Genomic DNA, 13,302 nt, shown 5'->3' with positions numbered 1-13,302 from the left:
ACACTCTGAGTTACAGACCCATAAGGGTCCATTTGGTTCCTAACTATCATTTTTCTGTGGACCTCCTGGAACTCCCTCAAGGACCCCTAGGGGTCCCTGGACCCCACTTTGGGAACCACTGTTTCAGTCCACATCTCCCTCCATCTCCTCTTCTCCTGGTTGTACATTTGAATGTTAGGCATGTACTGAACAAAGCGGTCAAGTGGGCAACATGGTCATACAAGCCATTACAGTGAGTTTAACAGGAGATAAACCACAGCTCCTAGTATACTGTGGTGCCAGGGTAAGAGGCAGTGTAGGAAACACCCCGATTTCCCCCATTTGCTGTTTAACGACCACTTGTGCGTGCTTCGAAAGCAGGGTGGTGCTGTAAAAGGACTGTAAACCAAATGGAAATGTCGGGATCAAATGCTTTATTTTGCATTAAAATGCCTTAATTACAAGTAACGGAGTGCAGGAGTTTGTTTGTTTATGTATCTTTGCCCATAAAAGGCCTGCTTTTATCCAGCACACCTGTCACCAACAATACTCACAGCTGCAAGTGGGCTTACTGTTTATAGATTCTGCTTATCCTTAATGGGTCTAAAATGCCCAGTGGGCCTGTGTTTTAATAACTACCACTTATAATGCTTCCCCCAACATCTGTCACATACATAAAGTCCATTATTACTTGGAGGAAAGGGAGGGAGGTGGGAGCCTGCCGGCAGAGTCTTGGCAGTGGCATGTGGTTAGAGAATTGAACGCCGTCTGTTGACCTGCTACTGTCATTCTCCTCTGCTCCTCGCCATTAGTGACAATTTAAAGTCAAGTACAGGTCCTTTCTTTTTAAATTACTCTGTAGGCGTACAGCAGAGCATACAGTAGTGGGGCGCGCAGACAATAGACACAACTAGCCTGCAGACATAAGAATCTAAAGATTAATGTCATTTGCTATGTATGTGACATCAACAAGTCTCACGTTCATCAGTCTTGCCATTGTTTCAAAAGGGGGTCAATAGTAGTCTAGTCTAGAGATTAGACGAGGTCGGCGAAGGGTTGAATAAACAATGGGTTCCCCCCATTCCCTCAGCCGCTACCTTCGACGTGCCCTTGAGCAAGTCTATTTGTGTGTAGTCCCTGCACACTGCGTTTTTCGGCTTTTTTTTTGCCGTTTTTTTCGAGAAACGTGTCCAGTCTGCAAGGACCTTTAATGTGTGTATAGAGACTGTATAGAGTTTAAACTTCCACTGTACCTGGAAATATAAAAGTTATTTATATTTAAAAAGAAATCTGACCCGTCTGTACTGTACTGTACTGTACTGTACTGTACTGTACTGTACTGTACTGTACTGTACTGTACTGTACTGTACTGTACTGTACTGTACTGTACTGTACTGTACTGTACTGTACTGTACTGTACAAGCCCTCCCTGGCCTGTGTGTGTCTATATGTTAGGCTGTGCAAAAGTGACACTTGGTGAACAAACACTATAATGCTATTTTTGTTATATGGATACAGCCACACATAGCTGTCTATAGGAGTTGTTGCACCACTCAAAAATACCCGCTCTACGAGCTCAAAGCGTGTTTTGAGCTTGTAGAACAGCTATTTTTGAACCAAACAAGAGTTTCACTGCAGACTGAAAAATCTGCCCAAGTACAGTTGCAATTCAAGTTTGTTTCACTGAGACGAGACGTTTTAAATGGTTACGGCCTACGGGTCCATTTGGTTACATTTGTACATTCTCAGAGTTAAATGGTCACTGAGGATTTTACTGGAGAGTACATTAGTGTCACTGACCTTCGACCTCCTCTACCCCCCACCAGCAACTGCTAAGGGAGATGCAGCAGATGGCCAGCCGGCCTTTCGCCACCATCAACGTTGCCTTGGAGACGGACGAGGAGCCACCTGACCTTATTGGAGGAAATGTCAAGGTGAGCGTGACCTTTATTCTCTGTCGTCCATGTCACCCGACAGTACGGTATCGTCTCTCTCCCCACGACATGGTCAAGGCAGATGGCCGTCCACCCTAGAGCCTGGGTCTGCCTGACGTTTCTTCCAGTTATGGGGACGTTTTTTGTTGCCACTGTCTCAAAAATCCACGCTAAGGGTGGGACAATGTCTCTGTCTGCTCTATATGTAATGTGTCTTGAGACAACTTGTTGTGATTTGGCTCTATAATAATATGGAATAGGGAACTTGAAATAGCTTTCTAGATTTCGAGACTACAGTCAAATATTCCATAATCCTCATATACAGGATTCTTTTTCTTGTGGGGGCGGGGTTTGAATGACTTGACTTCCATTAGGTTCCTTGACAGCCGGTGGAGAGCCCAGACTGAAGCTCACTTAGCACGGGGAGTTTGAAGTCTAGTGCGGGTCTAGCACGACTTAATGAGAAGCTCGACGCAGCCCCATCATGTGTGAATCTAGGACGTGCTTGATGGAAATGGGCTGCAGATGAGTGATAGTGCTAATGCTGCTTGTTAGACCAGGTACAGCGGATTGGTGGCTGTGCATTCTAATGGGCCGGTTAGCTGAACTTTGCCGACTTGGAACATACTGTAAGTAGATGCTGAGGAGGATGAAGTATTCAGAGAGTTGGAATGAGTGAACTTGGGGAAGAGTTTTAGTTGGGTGTCATAATAGAGTGCTTTAATGGTAGAAAGTATTGAGGTAATGTTGGAAAGTTGTGGTGCAGTTGAAAAGAGGTGGTGTGACAGAGAGCATTAGAGGTAGAAACAGTGTCAGAGTGGAGCTGGAGTTTATTTATTTATTTGTGTTGGACATGATAAATAGAGGGATTCGGTTTCACTACTGATGTATTGCTGTTGATTTAGAAATGGACATTCAGCAGTGTTCTGTTTCACACTATTGAAATATTACTGTAGATTTAGAAATAGACATTTGGTCTAGTCTTTGAAGTAGAATTTATTTCATGAATGGTAAGAAGACAAGTAATGTGAGAAGGCCAGCCAATGGTGTCTCAGTCGGTAAGAAGCCAGGGCATCTCTGCACTGTTCTGAATCAATACGATAGAATTGTAAAGTGAGCAGGACCTGTACAGATGATTTACAGATAAGGCCAACGGGATAGCAGCCAGTTTAGATGACGGCCAGTTGATGTGTGCCACACCACAGGGGTTAAAGTTCACAAGACATGATTCTCTGTGCAATGCAAGTCATGAGGAGACAATTTTAGAAGAGAGTAGCTATCGATGACATCCTGCAAATGTTTTGAATTACATCACGGCAAGGTGACTACACCACCCAAACCTTTATGATTGACTGATAACAGTGGCGACATCAGTAGAGCTTAAGTTGCAGCACGGAAGATTAAATGGCATCACGGCTCCTCTTATAGAAATGGCAACAGAGTGCACGGCACTATGCACAGAGCCGTAGGCCCCACTTACTGTACACCCATGACTGTATACTCATGTGATGGATGACCCCGGAATGCAGATGCGCTGCAGAATTCTAGGCCTATTCCTGCAGGGTGGCATGGGCCCCCGGGACAGTGACAGGGCCCCCGGGACAGTGACAGGGCCCCCGGGACAGTGACAGGGCCCCCGGGACAGTGACAGGGCCCCCGGGACAGTGACAGGGCCCCCGGGACAGTGACAGGGCCCCCGGGACAGTGACAGGGCCCCCGGGACAGTGACAGGGCCCCCGGGACAGTGACAGGGCCCCCGGGACAGTGACGGGGCCCCCGGGACAGTGACGGGGCCCCCGGGACAGCAGTGACAGGGTCCCCGGGACAGCAGTCACAGGGCCCCCGGGACAGTGACAGGGCCCCCGGGACAGTGACAGGGCCCCCGGGACAGTGACAGGGCCCCCGGGACAGTGACAGGGTCCCCGGGACAGTGACAGGGCCCCCGGGGCAGTGACAGGGCCCCCGGGACAGTGACAGGGTCCACGGGACAGTGACAGGGTCCACGGGACAGTGACAGGGTCCCCGGGACAGTGACAGGGCCCCCGGGACAGTGATCTGGTTCTCATTCTTTCTCCCCATCTCCTGTGACAGGGTCCCCGGGACAGTGACAGGGACCCCGGGACAGTGACAGGGCCCCCGGGACAGTGACAGGGTCCCCGGCACAGTGACAGGGACCCCGGGACAGTGACAGGGCCCCCGGGACAGTGACAGGGTCCCCGGGACAGTGACAGGGCCCCCGGGACAGTGACGGGTCCCCGGGACAGTGACAGGGCCCCCGGGACAGTGACGGGGCCCCCGGGACAGTGACGGGGCCCCCGGGACAGTGACGGGGCCCCCGGGACAGTGACAGGGCCCATCCATCGCACGGGCTTTGGCTTCCCAATGGCAAGGTTACTACCAGCGAAGGCTGCAAGGCCCCCCTGGGTAGAACTGTGGTTATTTGACTCCCTGCTAGAACAAGATCAGATCACTGAGACGCTCCCATGTCCTGTATCTGGTTCTCATTCTTTCTCCCTATCTCCTTGTGTTCTCTCTCTCTCTCTCTCTCTCTCGCTCTCTCTCTCTCTCTCTCTCTCCCTCTCCAGTTCTTCTCTTCTCTATATCTGGTCTATCTTCTCTCTAGCTATTTCAGTATGCTTATCTCTCTGTCTCTATCTGGTTCTCTTTCTCCCTGTCATGTTCTTTCTCTTTATCTGCTACGCCTTCTATCTATCTGGTTCTCCTCTCTCTCTCTCTCTCTCTCTCTCTCTCTCTCTCTCTCTATCTCTCTCTCTCAACAAACCAAACATAAAGCAAAATAATAATAAAAACTCTTTCTCTCTCGTATCCTCTTTTTGTGTCTCCTTTGTGATCCTCTTTCTGTCTCATCCCTCTTGTCCTTACTTAGCCCTCCACTTATTCTATCTCCTCTGCTGCCGTGTGTGTGTGTGTGTGTGTGTGTGTGTGTGTGTGTGTGTGTGTGTGTGTGTGTGTGTGTGTGTGTGTGTGTGTGTGTGTGTGTGTGTGTGTGTGTGTGTGTGTGTGTGTGTGTGTGTGTGTGTGTGTGTGTGTGTGTGTGTGTGTGTGTGTGTGTGTGTGTGTGTGTGTGTGTGTGTGTGTGTGTGTGTGTGTGTGTGTGTGTGTGTGTGTGTGTTCTGTAAGGTGTTTGTGTGCACTCGTGCGTGTACGTGCCCATGAGTGCCATGTCTGAGTCTGTCTAAGGATGTGCGTGTCTGGGGCTGGTATGTTGTGACATGTGTGTGTCTGGGGCTGGTATCTTGTGGTGTGTGCGTGTGGCTGGGGCTGGTATCTTGTGGTGTGTGTGTGTGCGTGTGGCTGGGGCTGGTATCTTGTGGTGTGTGTGTGTGTTTCTGGGGCTGGTATCTTGTGGTGTGTGTGTGTGTGTGTGCGTGTGTCTGGGGCTGGTATCTTGTGGTGTGTGTGCGTGTGTCTGGGGCTGGTATCTTGTGGTGTGAGTGTGTGTGTGTGTGCGTGTGTCTGGGGCTGGTATCTTGCCATAAAACCAAGTTGCATCAGAAGCCAGTCCTCCTTCAACCCCTTCTCTCCTGCCTCCTGTTCTTCCATCTCCATTCCCATCTTTCCTCCTATTCTCCCAATCCAGCCCCCCAGCGGAGGAGCAGAAATTCCATTTAGATCTTCGGCTTCCAGCTTTTCTCCTACTCTTCCAACACTATACCATAACCATACTACCACACTAGGCCTGTCCCCGACTCAGAACTTGTAGATATAGTCATATCTGATTGGCCTACAGTCGACTGGTAGTCGAATCGTACGAATACATTCATCCACATAACCCAGACGGTACATCGTGTACAAGCGGTCAGACATGAGGTGCGAGGTGGTCCACATTAGCAGCAGGTGTGTACATGAGATTAGACGTAAAGGAGCAAAAGAAATTAGCGCGATAACAGGGTGATAATTTACAGGTAAAATCCACAAGAGTAAAGTCCATGGCCAGCTGGTGACAGGCGGTGGTGCTCAGGCCTTGTTCAACAGTCTGACGGGACGGGGATGGGGACGGGGGGAGAAGCTGTTCACAAATCAGACCCAGTCATGTTCTAACAATAGAAATATTGGAGTCTCAGAGATAAAAAATAAATAAAAATCGTATCAAAAAGGGGTCCATGGCCTAATGCATATCGAATCAACGCTCCACACGTCCCAAACTCTTCTCCCTTCTGGCTCCAAAACTGTGGAATGCACTTCCCATTGCAGTCAGAACTGCAGCATCACTCCCAATCTTCCGCCGTAGTCTGAAAACCCACCTTTTCAGACTCTATCATGGCCCATAGCACTTACCCCACCCCCTTAGATAGCATTTCTGTAGACTTAGATAGCATTTGATACAGACTTATAGCATGTTATGTAGACAGCACTATAATTGCATTGTATGTAGTCATAGCACGTCATAGTACATATGTATAGCATATTAGTATAGATGTATAGTTTATATGTATAGCTTCATTATATAGATATTCCACTTTCTTAGCTTACGCATGTTTCTTGATAAATGTTTTTATGTGATCTATTCCCATGCTTTTTTTGTTCTTGCTTAATGTAAGTCGCTCTGGATTAAGAGCGTCTGCTAAATGCCTAAATTGTAAATTGAATCAGGGCATTACACTGCACTGCATGTTCTCTGTAGCAGGTGTCCATGTTCTCTGTAGCAGGTGTCCATATTCTCTGTAGCGGGTGTCCATGTTCTCTGTAGCAGGTGTCCATGTTCTCTGTAGCGGGTGTCCATGTTCTCTGTAGCAGGTGTCCATGTTCTCTGTAGCAGGTGTCCATGTTCTCTGTAGCAGGTGTCCATGTTCTCTGTAGCAGGTGTCCATGTTCTCTGTAGCAGGTGTCCATGTTCTCTGTAGCAGGTGTCCATGTTCTCTGTAGCAGGTGTCCATGTTCTCTGTAGCAGGTGTCCATGTTCTCTGTAGCAGGTGTCCATGTTCTCTGTAGCAGGTGTCCATGTTCTCTGTAGCAGGTGTCCATGTTCTCTGTAGCAGGTGTCCATGTTCTCTGTAGCAGGTGTCCATGTTCTCTGTAGCGGGTGTCCATGTTCTCTGTAGCGGGTGTCCATGTTCTCTGTAGCAGGTGTCCATGTTCTCTGTAGCAGGTGTCCATGTTCTCTGTAGCAGGTGTCCATGTTCTCTGTAGCAGGTGTCCATGTTCTCTGTAGCAGGTGTCCATGTTCTCTGTAGCAGGTGTCCATGTTCTCTGTAGCGGGTGTCCATGTTCTCTGTAGCAGGTGTCCATGTTCTCTGTAGCAGGTGTCCATGTTCTCTGTAGCAGGTGTCCATGTTCTCTGTAGCAGGTGTCCATGTTCTCTGTAGCAGGTGTCCATGTTCTCTGTAGCAGGTGTCCATGTTCTCTGTAGCAGGTGTCCATGTTCTCTGTAGCAGGTGTCCATGTTCTCTGTAGCAGGTGTCCATGTTCTCTGTAGCAGGTGTCCATGTTCTCTGTAGCAGGTGTCCATGTTCTCTGTAGCAGGTGTCCATGTTCTCTGTAGCGGGTGTCCATGTTCTCTGTAGCGGGTGTCCATGTTCTCTGTAGCGGGTGTCCATGTTCTCTGTAGCGGGTGTCCATGTTCTCTGTAGCGGGTGTCCACGCCATGTTTGTTTTTTTATCAGCAAGGCAACCATGAAGTCACTATGACCTATGATAGAAACTCTGATTGAAAAGGTTATGGTGTTAATGGAGTGTGTGTGTGTGTGTGTGTGTGTGTGTGTGTGTGTGTGTCATTAAAGTTGTTTACGGCCGTGGTAGGAAGTTTCCTCCTCAGTCTTCCTCTCTGATGCTGGTGATGTGAGAAATATTCACCCCTTCCTCTTCCTCCCCATCCCCTCCCCCCGCTCCCCTCTCTTGCTCTCCTCCACAAATGGAGCCGGCGGTCACAGCCAGATGATTACCTTTGCGATTCGCCGTTCCGTTTTATTTATAAGCAGTACCAAGGGAGAAGGGGGGGGGGGGGGGGGGGTTACACAAGGGGGCGCAAGTACAGATAGTGGCAGTGGAACAATGTTTTTTTATATTAGGTTACCTGTCTGGACTTTGCGGCCAAGAGCACAGCAGTAGAGGATCATAAGGGTCCATTTGGTTCCTAACTATCATTTAGCTGGGGACCCCCTGAAACTCCCTCAAGGACCCCTGGGGGTCCCCAGACCCCACTTTGGAAACTAGCGCAGCTGCTGGACAAACGGTAATACAGTGTTGCGGACTCTTACCATCGTTATTGTAGCATATCCAAACGCGCACACGAGGAAGCCAAAGAAACTCAATCTCTCCATCATAGTTGGGGCTCCATGGCAGTTCAACTGTGTTAGGGATGGGTGGTGGCGGGGCTGAAGGAGAGGAAGGGATCTCTGGCTGTCGCTAAATACAATATGGAGATGGCAGAAACGGTGGTCGTCCTGTTGTGCATTCCAGTGTACTGTCACGAAGGTGTACTCATACTGTATATGTCCAGGCTATGTGCTCTTGTGCGTTTGGGCATGCATGCTTATGCACAGCATCATGCTTCTGACTGCGTGTGTGCGTGCGTGCATGCATGCGTGTGTGCTTGCTTGTATCTTTCCATACATGTGTATGAACTGGCTCAGCTTAGTAGTGGTCAGAATGCTGCAGGAAGCTTGAGTTAATTACTGAAGGTAATTTAACTCAAACCTTAACCCACTCTGCCTGGACAAGCCTGATAAGAGTGTGTGTGTGTGTGTGTGTGTGTGTGTGTGTGTGTGTGTGTGTGTGTGTGTGTGTGTGTGTGTGTGTGTGTGTGTGTGTGTGTGTGTGTGTGTGTGTGTGTGTGTGTGTGTGTGTGTGTGTGTGTGTGTGTGTGTGTGTGTGTGTGTGTGTGTGTGTGTTGGAGGGGTCTTCGGTGGTCTGAAACAAAGCTTAGAAATGTCTCTGAGGAGAGAACAGAGCTTTGAGGGAACATCTTACAGAAAGCATACATGCTCACACAGCTAATTTAAAAGTACAAATAATTGAATTGACGGAAGGTTTTTTTAAGTCTCTTAAATTCTGCTCAAGAGAAAATGGAGTGAGGTGCTGCTGTTGACAGAAGATAAATTGTGTTTTTTATTCCAACGTCAGTCCAGCTGACTCTCCCCCCAAGCGCGCATGCACACACACACAGCTTTCCCACCCACATATTTGATTCCTAAACCGAAGTCTGTCAAAATGGGAATCATCCACTACCGTCGCATTTTAGAGTTGCCAGTTTGTCCTTTCTTTAGTCCTGTTCCCAGTCAAATCTTTTTTTTCCCCCTTTTTTTCTTTTTTTTGGAAGGCGAGGCGACAGCAATGATGCCAACAACACTGGTAAAATAAGACAGGAGCAGCTGATTGCATGGGGAGGGGGTAAATTGGAAATTAGGTGCCCAGTTAAAGCTGCTATAAGCAATATTCTTTTGGTTTTCAGACAGCCAGCAATGAGTAAAATGCTCCAGAATTTTTTAGTCTCTGTGACACATCTAGGGGGCACAATCTGCATTCAAAGATGTTCCTAGAAGCTTTGTCATTGGTCGAAAAAAAAACCCTGGTCGAAATGTCAGGAAGTAGACAGGCATCGACCAATGACAAAGCTTCTAGGAAAATCTTTGAATGCAGATTGTGGCCCCTAGATGTGTCACAGAGACTACATTTTTTGGGAGTGTTATACCCATAGGAGGCTGTCTGAATACAAACCAAAAAAAAGTAATTAAAATTGACATAATATTGCTTTAAGAGCCTGAAAAACAAAAAATACATTTAAATTAAAAGCTTCTGTTGTTGTCTTTCTCTTTATTTGTGTGTTTTTGTGTTAAAGCATTAAATAGCAAACATGCAGAAGTAAATAGAAGTAAATACTGTACTTTCCTGAGGCAACAACAAATCAATTAATGTTCAAACAAACCCAGTCTAGGTTTGGAAGGCTACTGGCAAGGCTAATGGTGCTGCATCGTTCCAGTCACTCTGTATAAAGCTGGGCTCACACTTACAGGGTAATTGGGGACTAGTTCAAGTGGGAACTAGTTATCCTGTAGTGTGAGAGGTGCAAGGATCCAATCTTAAACCTTCCATTCTGCTCGCAGATGCACCATTATCAAATGTTTGATTTGTATCTACAGTACAATAGCTGATGGAGACAAGTGAATACAAGCATTCTAGAGTGGTTGGCACTTCAGGCTGGAATGTGATGCTGTGTCCATTGTGAGCCATTGGAGTCCAGACTTTTGGCACACAAACCATGAAGAAAACAATCGTCTGGGCAGCTGAGATGGAGGAAATGTATGGTGGTGGTTCATTGTTCAGCCAGCCACGATAATCTTAATAAATTATCCTGTGGTGTGTAGTGTGCAATTATGTAGTGTGTGTGATGCGCAATTAATTAAAGATATTGTGGTGTGTGCATGTTTGAGATTAGACAGAGTAATATTCTCCCTATATTCTCAGTACATGGGTGATGGCACCCGATTTCAAAATTGGTTTTAGGATTTTAACTTACACTTGCATAAATTGCCCAGTTTCAAAGAAAAAATAACTTAACCTTGAGGGCAGCCTGCTGTGGTAATGTTCTCTAAACAGTAGTCATGTAGCGCGCTAATTAACACATATCATACTGATGATGTTGCTCTTATATAGATAACATAACACAGTGAGTCAACTGTGCAGCCAAACGGTACAGCAAACACAACACTTAAGCTAACATATACAGTGAGTCAACTGTGCAGCCAAACAGTACAGCAAACACAAAGTCAAAAGTTTTCAAAACCACTACACACTTAAAGGGGAATAACATTCATTTTCAACATTGAACTATGTCATTATCACAGAGAAACGTAGTAAGCGTAGAATTCTTTTTTTTTTGGCAGCCCGCCAGAACCGTAGCCTACGTTTTCTAGGATTTATATTCTTTAATCCATGTTTTGATCGGATCGAATCGTGAGCTGCCGCTCGTTAGCATCACAGTGTAAGTGAGACAGTGGCTGCGGCCATTTTGAAGATGCGCGGATTGCGCGCGCATCCACTTGCACTCTATGTGCTGCTTTCAATGGCCTGTATCTCCAAATCGGCGCAATGAATGCCGTTTCTGGTGAACACAAGGTTTTTCAACGGCCGACAGCAGGACCCTGTGGTACTCGCGGTCTGGTTTTTGAGAGTGAGTGAGAGAACAACAACCGGTCAGGACACCACACACAGCATTATGTCATCGTAACACCCGGTTACAGATATTTGGCTCTTCAAAATAAAGGTTGAATTTAAAGGGGGAAAACCTTGGAAATGCGCGATAAATAGATTCATTAATCCTGGCGGTCATTGTTAATATACGTTAGAGTTGGTGTGTGTGTGTGTGTGTGTGTGTGTGTGTGTGTGTGTGTGTGTGTGTGTGTGTGTGTGTGTGTGTGTGTGTGTGTGTGTGTGTGTGTGTGTGTGTGTGTGTGTGTGTGTGTGTGTGTGTGTGTGTGTGTGTGTGTCCCTTCTGTTTAGTCTAGAACTGGAGGTCCAACAATGTAATTGTCTGGGTGTCGCCCAAGTTTAGTGTTCTGGTGTTAATCTGCACTCTGCACGCTTTCCCTCACTCCACCTCAGTCACTTGCACACTCACTTTATCCAAGCCCTTTGCTTAGTGTAAGCAAAGCCTCTCACCTGTACACACACAAACACACACACACACACACACACACACACACAAGACACTATGCCTATTTTTTGTTATTCATGTCCTCACTGTATTGCATTACTGCTTGTTTTTTAATGTCGTTTTCTTTTATTCTCCATTGTTCTGTAAAGCACTTTGAGCTGCATTTCATGTCATGAAAGGTGCTATACAAATAAAGTTTTATTATTATATTATTATTATTATTATTAGTCCCCTCTATTCCCTCATATCAACTAAACTGTTCATAGCAACTGAGTCCATTGGGACCTACACAAGCAACACACACATACCTGCACCCCCTACAAACATGCATGGAAGAAGAAAACATGCCGCATTTGCACACAACAGACACACGTACGTGCACAATTTAATTAAACAAAAACATGTGGGCACATACAGATATGGTGCAATAGCAATCTAACCTTTGGTTAGACATACTGTAGCATTGGTTAGACATACTGTAAGGTTGGTGAGGGGTGTGTTAAGATGACCGGATGAGGGGTGCGTTAAGGGTTGGGAGAGGGTTAAGGTTAGGTTTAGGTGTGCTGCCCGGTGGGAGGTTAGAGATAGGGTGAGGGTTTGAGATGGGGTTGTAGGACTAATGACTGGTCTAACCAATGACTAGTCTAAACAAAGTACTCACACATGCTGGTACCGTGCACACACACACACACGACACTATACCTATTCCCCTGTCTTCCCTCATATCAACTAAACTGTTCATAGCAACTGAGTAATGTTGTCCTAAACAGAGGGCCACTTGGGTACATTTAATGTATGAGACACGCAGAGAGAGAGAGAGAGCACATCTCCTTCCTGGAACACATTCTCCGGATGCCTCCCGTGTCTCTCGTCTCCATAATTTAATATTTCCACAGGGCCAGTGGCGTGCTGTACCTGAAGATAACATGTCTTAAGTTACACGAGAACCTCTACAGTATGCATGCATCCAGAACAGAATTGTCCCCACTGTACCACATACAGTATAAGAACATTACAGAGGATAGACTAGACCAGTGGTAACCAACCTTTTCAAGCCCAAGAGCCCATTTTATTCCCAATTGTAAGCCAAGATCTACCACTAAAACGTGTTAGAAAAAACACTTGTTTTTTTGCTATTTCTGACAGGCTCAATGCATGTGCACACATCCACACAAAGACTAAAGCTTAAATAAGAATAAAAACTTATAGTAAGTTATATTATCAATGTCAAATAATATTAAAGGACCTATAACATAGAATTCAACTTTTTCCATTTCTTTTCTGTTTTTGGAGCTCCCATATGTGTTTTCTATCCCCACAAATAACCAATTTTGAACAATCAGGCTTTCATATCATATCAGGTGCTTTAATAGAAATTGCTCTCAGGAACAGCTCAACTGATTTTGGCCTCATCGTGATGTCATCAATGTCACCCTACTTTGTATAATTCCTCCTCTTCTTAAGTATTCAGTTCCAAATTTGCATTTCCACTTTGTTTACAATGTCCACCATTGTCGATTTTCCAAGCTGGCATTGAATGGAAACAACCTGGTTTTATCTAGCATCAGTATTATAATGACTCAAATATTAAATAATCTGCATCTGCACCCCCACCACCTCAGGACATTGTGGTACTGCAGCTAAAACTGCTTTCAAAGTCCAGAAAGAAATGACAAGGCCTGGTTATATCAGTGGTGATTGAGGCTCAAAACCATTAGAAATAACTTTGAGGGACATAGACAATATGATATTAAATATTAAAAGCAATTTTAGAAA

General features: G+C 46.2%; 1 protein-coding gene across 2 annotated transcripts in view; it reads left to right on the top strand.

The window, feature by feature from the left end:
- The window catches only part of atrn (attractin), a 158,010-nt gene that overhangs the window by 133,594 nt on the left and 11,114 nt on the right, over positions 1-13,302 (top strand). For both annotated transcript variants that reach the window (XM_083792563.1, XM_083792562.1), the window contains exon 27: positions 1,806-1,913. In XM_083792563.1, coding sequence (XP_083648689.1) covers positions 1,806-1,913 — 108 coding nt within the window. The remainder of the gene's footprint in view (positions 1-1,805; positions 1,914-13,302) is intronic.

The sequence above is a fragment of the Protomyctophum parallelum genome, assembly GCF_964188405.1.
Source record: "Protomyctophum parallelum genome assembly, chromosome: 20".
Classification (NCBI taxonomy): domain Eukaryota; kingdom Metazoa; phylum Chordata; class Actinopteri; order Myctophiformes; family Myctophidae; genus Protomyctophum; species Protomyctophum parallelum.
The sequence above is the reverse complement of the archived record's forward strand: the minus strand, read 5'-3'. Positions and strand labels throughout refer to the sequence as shown.